Source organism: Silurus aristotelis (genome assembly GCF_946808225.1).
Source record: "Silurus aristotelis genome assembly, chromosome: 7".
Lineage (NCBI taxonomy): Eukaryota > Metazoa > Chordata > Actinopteri > Siluriformes > Siluridae > Silurus > Silurus aristotelis.
The window spans coordinates 14,409,675-14,426,993 of NC_139580.1; the positions used below are offsets into that span (position 1 = coordinate 14,409,675).

At 40.3% G+C, this 17,319-nt stretch overlaps 1 protein-coding gene across 5 annotated transcripts in view; it reads left to right on the top strand.

Moving 5' to 3' along the window:
* Positions 1–13,669, top strand: part of dusp8a (dual specificity phosphatase 8a) — a 37,728-nt gene extending 24,059 nt beyond the window's left edge. For 4 of the 5 annotated variants that reach the window (XM_083547484.1, XM_083547487.1, XM_083547485.1 and 1 more), the window contains exons 4-7: positions 8,990–9,156; positions 9,409–9,568; positions 9,863–9,986; positions 10,186–13,669. In XM_083547484.1, the coding sequence (XP_083403610.1) occupies positions 8,990–9,156; positions 9,409–9,568; positions 9,863–9,986; positions 10,186–11,242 (1,508 nt within the window). In that variant the 3' untranslated portion in view covers positions 11,243–13,669. Of the gene's footprint in view, positions 1–4,524; positions 4,947–8,989; positions 9,157–9,408; positions 9,569–9,862; positions 9,987–10,185 lie in introns of those variants that run through there. The other variant, XM_083547488.1, reaches the window with a different exon arrangement.
* The last annotated feature ends 3,650 nt before the right edge of the window (positions 13,670–17,319 follow it).

Consider the following 17,319-nt stretch of genomic DNA (forward strand, 5'->3'; position numbering starts at 1 on the left):
AGCTACAGACCTTACCTCATGCTGCACGGTGCCAAGAAGTTGTTCTATGTTTTAGTTTTTTCTCATCTGGGCTTTGTACAGTTTCCTGTTTTACCCAAAAATAGCATAGACAATTTACAGCAGTTACAACAACAAAAATGTTTTCACTACAATACATGAGTACACTGTCATACATATTAAAAGGTCTAAATAAATATGCATCACATTTATGGTTAAGATGTGAAGATAAATGTGAAAATAAGGAACTTGTTTCTAAGTCACACAATGAGCGTTACTGTATGATACACAGGAGTACTGATGTGTAACTATTAGTCACAGGTGCAGCCTGTCTGAGGATTTACCAACCAGGAAGCTGTATAACAGTTTGTGAACTGCTCATGTTCTTTATTTAGAGAGATAGCGCAAAGCAGCCTGAGCTGCACGGGGAACTGTAATTTTCATTCATCCATCCTTTTTAGGGAATTAACTAAAAATATACAGAAGGGTTAGTAATTTGGGTTAAAAACATCAGCTGCCACAAATAGCCTCTTCATGATTTCAAGGCTCTGTAGACAGCAAATAAGAACTGTACATATATGACTAATGGGTCATGTTATGAGTAAACAAGATGGTCCATGTTCTAATCATAACACTGATTGTGTTTTTGTTAAACATAATTTCTCATTAAATCCATATTTAAACTTTGATTAACTGGTTCATGGTTTTTAGATTGTTTATTTTGTGAAATTTGTTAACTGATTTGTAGTAATTCTCACAAATCCATAGGCATACAGTTTTGTCAGTTCTTTAAAATGCTTTATCACCTGCTAATCATTTCTTGTTAAAGCATTTGCAATTAATTACATTGTTACAACTTGACAAAGATTGTTATTATTAATGCATATTCTTGTAAGTGCATATTTGTATTAAGTAATACAGCAGCTGATCTGAGATTCAAAAAGGTGGAGTAGCTCAATGGTCTTTGTGCGACCTTCATTTTCTTCATTTTTAATGGTTATTAATGAACATAATCTTTCATGGCTCACAATGTAACAATTCTTGAGATCTCAAACAATGTGGGGTTGCTTAACTTACAAATGGGCCAAGAGCATCTTACAATGTTCTCTTTTGTTTCATAAATTTATTTTGCAAATTATTGTTAAAAATACCAAAGACTGGTTTTGTGCGCTAATATTTGAATAATGTTACTGGGAATCACATTAAATTTAATACAGTCCAATTACATTTTATTTATATAACGCTTTTAACAATGTACATTGGCCCAAAGCAGCTTTCCAGAATTAAATAGATTATGAATATAACTTAATTTCTTAAGTTATATAATATTAATTTCTAATTCAGTCCATTTAAATGTATCCTAACTAGCTCATCCCTAATGAGAAGCCAGTGGTGACCAATGGCAAGATAAAACTCCCTGAGATGGTAAAAGGAAGAAAACCAAAAGGATGGCATACTCTCTGTCCCCTGACAATCACAATGACACTAAATAATTATGAGAGTTTGTGAGTTTATGTATGGAGACAGAGAGCAGGCGCTCTGTTGTTGCTGCCTTATAAAAAAAATTGCCCTGTCAGGCTAATAGTTGTTTTGTTATAAAGAACAACTAGGCAGGGGGTAGGAATTTACAGATGACTGAATTTGGAAGCAATGGGGGAATGATGTGAAATAAATAAAAAAATAAATAAAACTGATTTGAGACCACATCATTGGTCTTAGCAGTGAGCTGGCATCAGAGTGAGAACAGAGTGACGGGTGGCTAATTAACGAGGAGCTGATAGCAGACGAGGAAAGAGGGAAGTAATTCTGCTGTCAGCTCTACTTTGCCTGAGCAGTGTTCTTTAGGTCATTAGGATGTAACGTGACAGACAGGCCATCTGTCTGAGAGAAATTTCATAGTGTGAGGAAAATGAGGATAAGATTTCGTATATAGTTTTAAGCTCTCTGAAACGAAGCAACTTAGCATCTGTTTCATTTCACCCATTGTCTTTTGTTGTCATGAGTTTGGCCTGTGTCTACTTAATCAATTAGAAGCATGTGTGGACGGTTTTTATAATGCAATCCTAATGTCAAACGTAAGCCGAGTGACCTCTGTTGTTAATATGCGTATTATTAGTATTTAATGCACAGAGGGTCTGACTGGCATTTTTACTGTTGCAGATTATCAAGTGGAAGATGAGTAAGACTACAAAAAGTTGGCACATAAAATAGTAAATTTTTGCAGCCAGAGGTCCTAGATTGAAGGCTGTTAGCAGGTGGTCGAAAGTACAGCTTCAGGATGTTGACTTAAAAACTGCCATTTTTGTTTAAATAGGAACTATGAACTAAAGCCCTTTTTTATTATCTAATAGCTCTGTCATGTGCTGAATCTTTGTCAGTTTGGAGGAAGAAAAACGATAGCCCTCTGTCTACTACACACACACAAAGCTCCTGTTTCTCTCTTTCCATGACTTCATCTGGCAGCCTGCTCACGTCTTTGTGTACATAAGGGAGCCAGACGTTGAAGTGTAGTTCGACAGTGTATTATTGGTTTGAGCTGTGATCCTGTGTAGTGGATCCTAAAGTCCTCCGAATGTAAGAGCATTGAAAGTGTGTCGCTACAGTGTGTTTCTACAGTGTGCTCTAGACTTTATAAATGGCAAAAATATAATAGCTTATTTTTCTTGATGATAATGACATTTTCCTTGGATACATTTAGTAGTCTGCAAAATGTTGCTCAAGCTGAATGCAGGTTAGGGAGAAAAGTTAGTCTTAAACTATAACTTGATAAGAGTATCTCAATTTGAAATTTTGCATTTCCCAAGGCAAGATGATAAAGTATTTCCATGTTTGCCCTCAAACACCCAACCAGTTACATTTGTTGAGCACAGACACACGAAGGAACAGGTGCACACACCCTGTACACACCCCCTGAGGCTCATATTGAGTGATGGGAGCTGCAAGGCCGGCATGAGGTTTTGCTCCCCTGCTGGAGACTAGCTCACACCTCAGGCATGACAGCTGGGGCCTCCGCTGCCATTACGTCATTCTCCAGTCTGCCTACCAATCACATATGGGATGTGCTCACACCCGGCAGTAACAACACCAAACAGACCACATCCCCCCTTCACAGCACATACATTTCTCTAAAACAGGCCATCACAATGCATTACCATGCACCATAACATCCCATTTGAACAATTTATGAGACGTGCACACAAACACACACACACACACACACACACACACACACACACACACACACACACACAACAGCGGAAGGCCCATGTTTGCAGCCAGTGATAATTTAATGGTTTTAAAATGCTGCTGTGGTTTAGTGTAGCTTCCAAATTTCAAGTCTGCTTTTTGTAAGATGTTGCCGGTTGCACAGACTAAAGAGAAAAGCAGCAGAGAGCATGATAATTAGTGGATGACGGTCCAGGATGGGCATAATGCATAGCATTAAAAATATCCAATGGGACATTCAGAAAATTCCTATCTGATGTATGCTCCTTTAGTACCTCACATACCAAAGCTATGATAGTCAAGTCTGTGTTTGTGGATAATTAAGCATCAAGTAGGGGGCCGGATATGAGCCGAGGAAGCTTTCGGCATTGTGTCTGCCTCAGCACACTGCCATATGCTTCCATCATTCTTTTACCAGTCTAACATGCAGGGCTGATGTCGGACAACGCACAGATTAGCTGCGTTTTGTAAATGGTGTCGCCTCCTTTACTCCCTTAATTGCTTATATTAAAAGGGAGGTTTCTCGCAGAAGTGCGCTGACGCACAAATGCCGTTCTTGAAAGTGTACTGCATGGATTGCGGCTGTTTCTGCAACTTGGCCACGTGGAAAGAATGACTAGCCTCCCTATTTAAAGCGTTTGCCAAGTACAAATGATAGCATTTCTCTGGGTAGTTTTTAGTGTCTTATAATCCATTCCAGTTGCAAACAGACCTTTTAAAACTTTGTCCAAGCAGGCTAAGTCAATGAAGCTCAACCTTAATCAGCATATAAACTAGAGCTCCCATGATGCTAAATTCATCTGTTGAAATAGCAGAAACTAGCTAAGGTCCGATAATATTTTTCTGCAAATGATCATAGGCAGAAGAACACACATTCTAGACAAAGTAAAAAAAAATTTTTATTTTTTTTTATGGATGAAGTGGATAAGAGCAAGCTGCAGCTGGGGTTACATCCTTCAAATCAGTATGGCCTTAGCGTTTTGTGTAATCCTGGGGACTATTGGTGCCATTAAAATTTAAACTTCTCTTGTGCAAAATTTGAACTAGCACTGCTTGGTGGTCTGCGATGAGAAGTGAGTTTTTCTGAAAAGGGGCCTCTAAGGTGGCTGCATATTTGCTGGGTGAGTAAGGAATGTGGTTTGCATGCCTCACGCATGAGCCAGGATTCTACTCGGGGAGAGAGAGAGAGAGAGAGAGAGAGCAAGAGAGAGGCCTGTGCTCATAGCACATGAGCTCATTCACTCTTAGGTCAGAGGGAGGAGAGAGAGAGAGAGGGAGGGAAGGAAGGAGGGGAAAGTCAGTTGATGAGAGAGAGTGAGCGATTGAGTGAGCGAGTACGGGCTGTACAACAATAGGGAGCTCCACTTTCAGTTGCCACACAGAGGACGATTACTAAAGGATCTGCTGTGTGTGTCGACAGTGAGGAGCTGCTGTCAGAAGCCTGATTCTCCTCCAGCTGTTACTCACTTCTCCTCCATCTTCCTTCAGCACACAAAGTGTTTTCTCACTTTTTTGCATGGATTTGTGAAGATTCTCTTGTTAAGCTCTCATGCCTTGTATGTGGGAAGCTGCTGTACATTGGTGAGATCTGTGTGTGGAGGTGTGCATGTCTCTGGAAGTGGTCATATCCTCTCCTGAGGAGTGCTTCTGCTCCCCTACTCCTCACACCGGCATGAGGCTGAAGATCAGAGTGCGCAGGATGAAGGAGGCTCGAGAGCTGCGAGGTGTGTATGGGGCACACTGGAGTTGGCCGGCTTTGTACCCGCTTGTCTGATCTCCTTGTACTTTTGTTGCCATCCTTCATTAATTCATTGTTTGCTATTGCTTACTTTTCATTATATTCATTTGGATTTTTTGCTTACTTTTAAAAAATGTTTCCCCAATTTATACGGTCTATAATTCATTATTCATTATATTATTTTTCACATTTTTTGTATTCTTCTTTCTTTATAATCATAAAAATAGTTGCTTCAAGGAAATTTTTTGGTGTTTCACAGATAATGTTTTTAACCAAATATGAACAGTGGAGAAATTCTGTATGCTGATAGTTTATCACATAATGGATAAGGACATCTCGTGCATTGTGTCTTTCACTATAACATAGTGAAATGTAAGTGTGTGTTTCTTTGTGCACACAGCAGCAGGTATACCCATATGACTCACTGTATTTGCATTCTGCTTTGTCACAGAGTGACGGTTAAACGGTTGCTGTTATCAAGTCGTTCACTTTTATTTCAGGTTTGTTACATATTATGCAGCTGGATCACTTTAAAGAAGAACGGCTATAACAGTAATAGAACTAACATTTAATGGCTTGGTTATATGGGACCTTAGGCTTTACACACTCCTAATCTGTGAAGCGTGACATGGAACACCAGAGGCGAGTCCTGCTGCTCTTAATGTTCCTCATTGTGCGGATGCATGTGAGCTATGATGTCATATAGGCCTCATTGAAATGGAAATCGAGTGTGTGTGTATACATACGCATGGAGATAGAGAGGGACAGATGGAGGCTGCTTCTCAATGGCGTCATGTCTTCTGCATCTGGAGGCTGAAGAGCCGGGGGTGGGGGTGAGTTTGTGTGTCTCTGTGTGCTCCATTCAGCTCCATCAATGCTTTTGGATTGGGGCTAGTGAATGGGAGTGTGTGTGAGGAAAGGCCTTTAGAGTTTGCCTGAAAAGATACACACTGAAAGGCTTCTAGTGTTGGAGGTCTTGTGCCGCAGGGTGAGTGGACTGATGTCAGGCACCAGGGTTAATGCACTTTGTGTGTAAATGCTTCCTTTACACTCTGTATGTTATTTTAACAAAGGATAACATCTATTTATGGTATAATTATTGCTTATAGAACTCGGATTTACTAATATTTATATTTGCAGTTGTATTCAAATGTATTTATTGTATATTAAAAGGTCCATCAAACCTGTAGAGAATGCTCAGAAAACTTCAAGAAATTATACATTGGAATAAAGATTAGTCTATTATTTTACTAATTTAGTGCTATAGAAGACCCTGCCTGTAATCAACACATTGCAGAATAAAAGGTTAAGGACTGATGGGCACTTGAGAGAGAAGTTGGCAGAGACAGACAGAGGGTGGAGAGGAAGTGTGTATGAATGGCTCATGGCTCAGCTGGACCGGTTCAGGCCCAGTGCTGGCGTATATCACTTATCAACCCCCACCCCTTCCTCATACACAATTATTTAGTGCACATGCATGACAAAAATGTCACCTGTGGAAGGTTGAAAGTATGAGCGGAATTAGGCATGAAATGTGTTTTCCCGATGTGTAATATGGGTATTATTGCTTATTTATATTGATATGCCAATGTGGGACTGCTTGGGTTTTTCCAGAATGACTAAATCTGATGTGGGCAATCGAGTTAGGAAAATCGTCTCGATCCCACATATACAACCAAGTCATTATAATAAGGAGGAAATGTACAATTAAACTCTCTCACACAACAGTAAACTAAAAAGGTATAGACTATGTGAGCACAAAGAAGCCAAACTTCCAATAGAAAGAGCAGGATGATGTTTCATCCTTGGACTCCTGGTCATAAATGATTATGGTGTTTTTTAGGCCCTAATATCACGATAAATGCATAGACCATTCGATGATTTTGTTGCCCGTTTTTGTAATCCACCATGTCAGATTTGTGATCACTTTGATTTCAAACACATCTCAGGTACCATGGCCTTCAACATGCATGGACCTCTTTGCAACATTTTCTATTGTCTGGCTTTTCTGAGTAGCTTTAGAGCTTAATGTTTTTCAGGGCAATTTTTTCTTTGTCCAGGAACATGTTGCTCTTTAGGCTGCTATATAAAGCTCATCTAAGAATGACTCAAAGCAGGAGATCAGACATGAGCTGAAAAAAGTGAGGAAAAAGGACATTGACGCTCTCTGTCGAAGAGATCCTTCCTGTTTCCTGCCGTTTCCTCATTCTGTGCTCTATGTTCCTGATCTGTGTTATAGACTTGCACATCCTTAGACTGAAGGCTGAAGGCTGTTGTTTGTGGGAGGATGAGGAATGTTGCATTCCTGCTTTGGAGGAACATCCTACATCCTTGCCTCTCTGAGACAGATCCTGAGACCAATTGAAACCGCTATAAGCGGCCAGGAGAGTATCTGCCAGATGGGGGAGGGATGAAAAGTCCATGCTTATGGGTATTACTGACAAATGTTGACATAGCGACCAGCCCATGCAATCGATGATGTCATTTTGCCCTCCTGGCAAGTGCGGTTAGCAAATGGGGGGGACCCAGACTGGGGCGCTGAGGTGAACAGGAGGTTCAACACAGGGTGGGGGTCATGGAAAATCTGGGCAGCAGTCATTCAAGCCCTCAGCAGGGTTTTCGGCAAATCGAGCCTCCAAGGCCCGCCTCATTCTGCCTGACATGCGAAACCCCTCTTCTGTTACACTGATGTCATCGACCCAGCAGTTGCCATTATTAGCTGGAAAACAGACAGTCTGCCACTCAACATCTTAAAGGGGCAGGCATCAAAACCTACAATTGAGAAACAAGAGTCTGGGAACAGAGAGGGGGAGACAGGTGTTTGAGATGGCCGTTAGTTGGAAATGCCCGTGGCTGTTGGCTGCTGTTTGCTTAACTACGGTTAGTCAGTCAAGCATGAAGGCTGGATGATGTCATACTCTGCCACTCCATGCTGACTCTTTGTTAAAAACCTGCTTATCAGCTCTGGCTTCATTTGCCTTGACTCATTTTACTTCTCTGTATTTCTTTCGCTCCTCCCTCTCCCCCGCCTCCCTTTTGTTCTCTACTATGACTTTTGCACTTTGCTCTGTATCCTGGCTGTGCAGACACAGTGATGTCATGGTTCTCTGGCTGACTGCTGTGCTCTAAGTGTGTGTGTGTGTGTGTGTGTGTGTGTGTGTGTGTGTGTGTGTGTGTGTGTGTGTGTGTGTGTGTGTGTGTGTGTGTGTGTGTGTGTGTGTGTGTGTGTGATCAAATGTGCTTACAATCCTAGGGTTAACTTGTCCCAGATTCTCATGTACCTCCACTGAGATTAGGCTCATGCTTTCCTTTAATCACACAAATGCTTTTCTTTTTATCTCTCCATCCAGTGCCAGAATGCATTACACAAGCTTTTATAAAGCATTTGCATGTGTGTACAATGTCTCTGCATATGCTTTATGTGCATGTGGCTGTCAGGGGCACTGTAGCTGCAGTCACTTTTGAATGAGGGGCCTCAGTGCATAGTCTACACCTGTAGCTTCCCTCATTCTCCAAGCCTGACGTGACTGTTCAATAGAGGATATTAGGTCATTCAGGAAACAGAGCTGCGAGAGACCCAACTGGGACCGCCTGGCTCTTAAAGAGACAACATCCCGTTATAGTCCACTTCACATGATGGGAGCATTCATGTAATCAGAGCATACACTCTGCTCTTTCATTAAAAATGCATGACTTTAATCATAGTGTCCTAGTTTGGTGTCTATGCCATACAGATGGAATGAATGTGATTTTTCATTGCATAGTGTTGATGGTGACCCTACTTGCTTTTCTTTACTTATTCGAAAATGTCACACTTAACAGATTGTGGTTCTGTTTTAAATGTTGCTCCAAAAGCTGTTTGTGGTATTGCTGACATTACACCTGTCAACACTGACAGAATTTACTTGAAGACTCAAAAATGTCCTAAATTCCTCAGTTCCTTCTAATAGTTTCAACCATCAATTGTTTTTTGTTTTTTTGTCATGATTCTAAAGTGCATTTTCCCTTTTCCTTTCTGTTTCTTGGCAGGTGGCTTTGCAGCATTCTCCTCCTGCTTCCCAGGTTTGTGTGAAGGAAAGCCAGTGGCAACACTACCCATGAGTCTGTCTCAACCCTGCCTGCCTGTGGCCAACGTGGGCCCCACACGCATCCTACCCCATCTCTATCTAGGATCCCAGAAAGATGTACTTAACAAGGTGAGAGAGCTTTAATGTTGTGGGGTGTTTGTGGAAGCTTCATCTGTACAGATGAATGAACAGTCCTCTAAACTGTATGTATAGTTTAAAACATTTGCTCCTGATTTGAGGGTCTTACAACACTATATACTTTGTCTAAACGGCAAACTACAAAACCAGTTGTTGGGTGTAAAATCTTATCATCAATGTATGTCTTATGTGGCCTTTAAGATTATATATTTTTCCCTGCTGACATGTTTTCTGTTGTTTTAGGATCTGATGGCCCAGAATGGAATCACATATGTGCTTAATGCTAGCAACACGTGTCCGAAACCTGAGTTCATCTCTGAGAGCCACTTCATGCGCATTCCTGTCAACGACAACTATTGCGAGAAACTCTTACCATGGCTGGACAAAACTAATGAGTTCATTGGTAAGTTCTGCCCATAGTTGGAAAGTCTATGTTTAGGATTTATTTAATGTCCGGTTAGAAGTACTCTAAGTAAAACTGATCATAGATGAGACCTTAAAAAATCCCATCTTGACTAGAATGTGGTGAGCTGACATGAAAAATGAGCAGCCTGCCCTGGGGATGTACCCGGAAGAACCCAATTGTTTCACACAAGCTTTTTTGCAGATTAGATGTACTTTTCCTTTGGCCTGTCAGTATGGTGTTTGGTTGTCTTTTGTGTTTGTCACTCATGTTTGTTTTCCTACTCCTTTTTAGATAAAGCCAAGGTTTCCAACTGCAGAGTCATTGTCCATTGTTTAGCTGGCATCTCCAGATCTGCCACTATTGCTATTGCTTACATCATGAAGACAATGGGCTTGTCATCGGATGAGGCATACAGGTAAAATACCTGTGACACTTTGCAGTTTAAATTACATGTTCTTTAAAAGATGGTGTAATATAAGATGTTTCCCTAGTCAGAAGAATGACTCTCATAGAGATTTGTAAACAGTAACACCTAGACACTTCATTTGAATAAAAAATGCACTTTTATTTATCTGAAAATTTGACTAAAAAAGTTCTTTGTTTTCTTGTACCAGATTTGTTAAAGATCGCAGACCGTCGATATCGCCAAACTTTAATTTCCTGGGCCAGCTGCTTGAGTTTGAAAAGGGTCTCTGTCTACTAAAGGCACTGTCTTCTGGTCAGGAGAAGAATGAGCAGTCCAGTAAGATGGAGGAACCAAAAAGACAAACCACAGCTACACCAGAGAAAGCTCGACTAGATGGTGATTTAGAGATACAAGAGATGGAAACCAAGCTGCCATCTCCGACGTCACTCCAGCAGGGCTTCAATGGTCTCAATCTGTCAGCTGAACGCATCCTGGACACAAACCGCCTCAAACGCTCCTTTTCTTTGGACATCAAGTCCGTCTACACACCTAACCAGTGTCCCCACCTCACACCTGTTCATGTTGAGGATGTTCCCAAGCTCTGCAAACTTGACAGCCCAAGTCCAGGCTCATCAAATGGTGTGTGCCAGTTGTCTCCATGTTCAGACAGCCCCAGCACAGCTGATTCGCCAAGCCCGGTGGCTGAGACCAGTGCAAAAGTTCGCTTGCGCAGGAAAAACAAGCACAGTGGCGCAAACTCACCTGTGCAGTCTCTGAGCCTGAGTTTTGGTCGTTCAATGTCTGGGCACAAGAGCCCAAGCTTGGATGAGAACCTGAAGTCAGCAATGCTGCTTGGCCTACCTGTAGCTGGAACTGGCCCCATGTGGACCAAACACCGGGACACTTCACAGGCTACCACACCAGTCACACCAACAGGTGATGCTCCCTGGTTCTACGAGTCACTGACTAGCACAGGGGGTGGGTCAACGTCAGTACATTTTGCTCCACTGGGCTGCAGTGCACTTCCAGGGCCATGTGAGGCTGTCCGGTTACGTCAGAAAGCAGGCGAAATACGGGAGACTCGAGCGAGTTGGCATGAAGATACATCTGGCCCTGCTGGTGGTAGTGATAAACAGTTCAAGCGGCGCAGTTGTCAGATGGAGTTTGAAGATGGAATCTCAGATACACGTTCAAGGGAGGAGCTTGGCAAGATTGGTAAGCAGTCCAGCTTCTCAGGAAGTATGGAGATCATTGAAGTGTCCTGACAGATGCACTGCACCCTTGGACTGATGCGGGTTAAGGTGGGCAGGTGCCATTTACAGGTGAGGGAAGACTGAGGGACAGAACTGCAATGGCTGGCTGATTCCTGACTTTAGAAGCATTTGTTTTAGTGTGTAGAACTGTGAGAAATCAATTTTGAACTTCTGTTTGTTATCTCTGAGACTCAGAGCCAGTTGAGCTGGATGCAGGCAGACTTTATGCTGTCTCTGCTGTTTATAAGCCATCACCATCCCAGAACTATTTGGGAGAAATTAGGACAGAACTGTTATATTTGATTGCAGAATCCAACTCTCAGTGTACATGACATTTCCATCTCCAACAAAAAGCTTTACCAGCCTAACAGTGTATTGAGATTAAAGCATGGCTCAGTGTCCTCTGGTCACACTTGTGATTGGTATTACTCTTACACAGACTTGCTGGACTCGCACATCCACAGCTCAAGGGGCCTATACAAGCACATTTGAAGCTTTGGTATAGACTTGAACAGATGAAGGCTTCTTTGTGCACTGCTTTTGTTCCCCCCCCTGCTCCTGTATGCCAGTAAATAATCCTGGAGGAGGATGCAGGAACTTTATGAAAAAAAAGCATTGTGGAGATTTTCCTGCAGTGCCTACTGTTTTTCTTCTCTGTGTTTGTTCTTTACCTTTTCCTTGATTTCAGCCCCTACACACTGTACAGCGGGTGAGCATGAAAGGAACTACTACCCACCTTTCGCACACCGAGCATGCTGCGGTATATGAGGCTGCTGGTTTCCCCACAGATAAATATTATAAACACCATGCATAGCTCTGTTAATTGACATTTAAAATGTTTTGGTTCTCACTTATAGTTTTAATTTATTTTGTCTGTTCATTCTGGTAATGAGAAATAATATAATGATTGTGGATACTTTTTTTTTTGTGTGTCGACCTCAGTTTTTGACTACAATGTATTTATGAACTCATTCACAAAACTGATACACAACTACGAGCAATATATCCTGTTTTCTTCATATTTTTTTTTATTTTACAACTGTAAGGGAGATTTATTGTTAAATTTCAATTGTCTGGTATTTTTTAATTCACTTTCTTTTGCTTTAAGAAAGAGATCACATCATAGGGGTCACACATCTTTTACAAGCCCTGCCGCATTACACTAAACCTGTCCTGAACTTTCACCTGCTGGGACTGTTTCAGTTTAGTATCTGTCCTATTTTATTAGCTCAGACATTAAATAAGCCTATAAGCATGTATAATCTAAAATAATAAGAAATGATCCATGTGATATACTGGCTTCCCCAAATCATTTTAAAGAATTAAGCTTTTTATCTATAAGCACATACATACAAATGTTAAGAGATTCTAATGAATTAATGTTTCTCCCCTTTTTTAAATTAATATTTATGTTATTTATTGCACCTTGTTAATGGATGAAGTGTGAGTGACTAATGACAGTGGATCTTTTAAACCCAACCCATCAAACAGATAGTATTTTTGACCGAGGTCAATCTAGTTTCACTTCACTCTATTATCTGCAGGTCATATTCAAATTCATTTGAAGATATTATTCAAATTATGGTGTTAAATTAATTCATTATCTGTGCCCACCAGTCCAGAAATTCTCAGATATCTCTACTTTTCGAAAGGTTTGTGTTGTGTTAAATGGAGATGACATTGATGGTGTGGTAGAATGATGGCACATGATGCTCCAGTTCAGCTCAGGGGAAGTGCACACAAGTCCCATCTCTGAGCTCTGGGTACCTGCACAACTCTCATTCTCTCTCTTTCTCTTCTTACTTTTAATGACGTATGCCCCCTCATACTCTCTTTTCACACGGACATGGATTTTCTTTTATGTAATTAACTCTCTTTCTTACTTCTTATATGTTCCAAAGGTTTAAGGAAATCCCACTGAAAGGGTCGCTCATGTCTATACATGTGCATGGTGTTGCCCCTTTATTGTGGGATGATTGGTTATTTATTTATGGATGTATTCTCAGTTAGCTACTCTGTATGACAAACCCTTGTCTTTGTACTTGTGCTGCTGTTAGTTCTTTTTCTTTCCTTGTGTGACACATTACCTGTATTTCCTTTTATTTTTGTCACCTCTATATTTTTTAAAGATATTATCATTATTTAAGACAGGTAAGAAGATGCAGGCTGAAAAGATGCAGGCTGTCCTTTTTGCTGAAACTGTTTAATTGTTAGCAACATTATTATTATTATTATTATTATTATTATTATTATTATTATTATTATGTTGTGTAAATAGCAACGTATCTAAAAGAATAATTGAAATAAAGAACTTTTTCAGAGAAAATCCTAATACCTTAGGCTGCTTGACGCAAAATACCTCAGGTTCTATTCAGTGGCTTTTTCCTTTCCTGTACCTGTTTTGTGAAGATGAAAGAAAAATACAAACATAAAATATGAGCTTGTGTGACTGCCTCTTTTATTTATCCCAAAAAGAAATACTAGAAATGATCTTCCAAATACTGTATATCCTTTAAAGGTTGACAATTGTTAAAAAAAAAAAAAAAAAAAAAAAAAGAGTAGTGTAGAGGGGTTTGTAGATCTGCTGCAGCTGTTTTCAATTAAGATTTTAATTAAAATATAAATGTATATGGTTTCAATAAAGAAAAATAGAGAACTGTGTTGTGAGATAATGTAGCATGTAGTGGGTTTTGGTTACCTGGATAAGATTAAGACCAGGTATTTAACTGGGTAAATCAGTTGAGGATTAACCGCCTAATCTTCCAATGTCCCTGCCAAGGTGAGAGCTTAAGCATTGCCTTCAGATCCGTACAATTATGTACCAAAGCCCATATGTGAATCGGCCTAAACTTCACTGTTACAAATGTGCTTTGACTGTCAAATACTAGCTAAACTTTCCCCAACATGCAACAGCGAATCATAATCAACAAATCAAAAGAAAATTTCTACTGTAGATTGTTACATTCCATGGAAAGAAGGGAATGACCCTGAATATCAGAGTGTTTGTGTGTGTGTGTGTGTGTGTGTGTGTGTGTATATATATATATATATATATATATATATATATATACACACACACACACACACACACACACACACACACACACACACCGGCTGCTTTATTAGGTCCAACTGCTCGTTAACGCAAATTTCTAATCGGCCAATCACATGGCAGCAACTCAATGCATTTAGGCATGTAGACATGGTCAAGACGATCTCCTGCAGTTCAAACTGAGCGTCAGAATGGGGAAGAAAGTGATTTAAGTGACTTTGAACGTGGCATGGTTGTTGGTGCTAGACGGGCTGGTCTGAGTATTTCAGAAACTGCTGATCTACTGGATGGTCCGAAAAAGAGAAAAAATCCAGTGAGCGGCAGTTCTGTGGGCGCAAATGCCTTGTTGATGCCAGAGGTCAGAGGAGAATGGCCAGACTGGTTCGAACTGATAGAAAGGCAACAGTAACTCAAATAACCACTCGTTACAACTGAGGTATGCAGAAGAGCATCTCTGAATGCACAACACGTCGAACCTTGAGGTGGATGGGCTACAGCAGCAGAAGACCACACCAGGTGCCACTCCTGACAGCTAAGAACCGGAAACTGAGGCTACAATTCGCACAGGCTCACCAAAATTGGACAATAGAAAATTGGAAAAACGTTGCCTGGTCTGATGAGTCTCGAATTCTGCTGCGACATTCGGATGGTAGGGTCAGAATTTGACTTTAACAAGATTAAAGCATGGATCCATCCTGCCTTGTATTAATGGTTCAGGCTGGTGGTGGTGGTGTAATGGTGTGGGGGATATTTTCTTGACACACTTTGGGCCCATTAGTACCAATTGTGCATCGTGTCAATGCCACAGCCTACCTGAGTATTGTTGCTGACCATGTCCATCCCTTTATGACCACAGTGTACTCATCTTCTGATGGCTACTTCCAGCAGGATAACGCACCATGTCATAAAGCGCGAATCATCTTAGACTGGTTTCTTACCCATGACAATGAGTTCACTGTACTCAAATGGCCTCCACAGTCACCAGATCTCAATCCAATAGAGCACCTTTGGGATGTGTTGGAACGGGAGAATCGCATCATGGGTGTGCAACCGACAAATCTGCAGCAACTGCGTGATGCTATCATGTCAATATGGACCAAAATCTCTGAGGAATGTTTCCTGTACCTTGTTGAATCTATGCCATGAAGGATTTAGGCAGTTCTGAAGGCAAAAGGGGGTCCAACCCGGTACTAGTAAGGTGTACCTAATAAAGGTTCAAAAAAGAGAAGAACATCTGACTCAATTCGCACACTGCCTTCAGATACTGGTGGTTAATTATTGCAAATAATTGATATCTATAACAAAATACAAGCTCACTGTTTATGTAAACTGCTTTAAAGCATATATAGCAACAGCTATTAGGTCTAATTCTTGCTAAGTATTCAAAAGTTTTAACAATTTTTTATAAATTATTTAAATCTTTGTATTTATCAAGTCGCCTGCATTACAAATATACTGTGTGAATCTACACATCGTCATGTCATGCCAGGTGCTGTTGAGTAAATAGCGACTGTGGATAGTTGGAGTTTTCATGACAGGATATGGAGGTAGATAAATGAATGAATCCCAAAAAAGGAAACCAAATCCACAACCTTGGAATTAATTTCATGCTTTACCAACTAATCTAGCCCTGCAAAGATTTTATAAGAATGTTAAAAAAATAAAAAATATTTGATTTATGCACAGTAATGACTTTAGTGTACTGTGTTCATTCTCACCCATGTGTTTTGGACTCTTCTTTGTATAGGTCTTCCATGTCAAGAGTCCCAGAAATAAAACACGGGAAGGGAAATAAATATGCATCCGCATTACACTGGTGAATGCCACACAGCGCCAGTGCTGAGGTCAAACTCTGCTACACACATAAACAGTACAGTGAGAGCTGGAGGTCAAGGTGATATCCAGCAGTAAGAAAGCCTGCTGTGTGCCCAGGGGCATTCTCAGTCTGGTGGGAAAGTGGAGGAAGAAATTCCCTTCTTCCTACTATGGAATTCTTTTTTGTTTTCCCTCAGTGTTCGGGATCTTTTTCTCACTCCTCGCCTTGTTTAGTTCCCTAAACAAACCTTTGTTTTGGTCATCTGGACTTAGAGCAAGAGTATATTTTAGTAATTCAAGTTTCATTTGAGAGAATTTGTACTTTACCAGTTAATAATAGAAGTTATGTGTACACTTACTCAGTTACATGTTAATAAAAAAAATCTCATGGCTTTTTTCTCCATCTGTATATTAAGCTTTAGTGAATGCAAATTGTATTTATAACCTTGTTTCAATCTCTTGTGAGTTAATTTGTAAACTACAATCAACAGCCCAGCCCAGCCCATTCACTTTCTATATACAGCTATAAGAAACACATCCGTATGCCTTCTGTTTGCCTTTGTATAGATGTTTTATGCAGAGATAATGATGACTAGTGCTTGGGTAAATCTATGATAAGGGCAGCTGACTATGACTGCATGGTGACACATTGCCATTGAAACACAACAGATTCCTCTGTTTCTCAGCTATTTCAGCACTAAAATCCCCACTGGCATCAGTCAGGCAATGAGATCATTTCTGATATGTTCTCAAACTGCTTCCAGTTTGTTGTTGTATGTTTTGCAACATTAAGTGTTGTCACTTGATAAGAATTTAAAATATTAATATAATTTTTGTTTCTGTGTGTGTGTGTGTGTGTGTGTGTGTGTGTGTGTGTGTGTGTGTGTGTGTGTGTGCATTTATCTATTTTTTTAAAGGTCCCCACATGTAATGATAATCTTATGGAGACATTTTTCTTAAAGCAAACAAACATACAAATAGAGTGATGATTTACTTTTTATTACTGAGATAAAAAAAATGATGTAAATTTAGGTGTATGTTAGCATTTAACAGGCATTAAAAATTAAAAATTGAAAGCAATGAATGTGTGTGTGTGTGTGTGTGTGTGTGTGTTTCAGAGAACTTGATTGTTCCCAGCCATTGACTTCTTGTATTCCCAGAGTTTATATTTGGAAACTTCCAGTGCTGTAACATCAGAGCTGCATCTGTTCTTTTTCTTGGT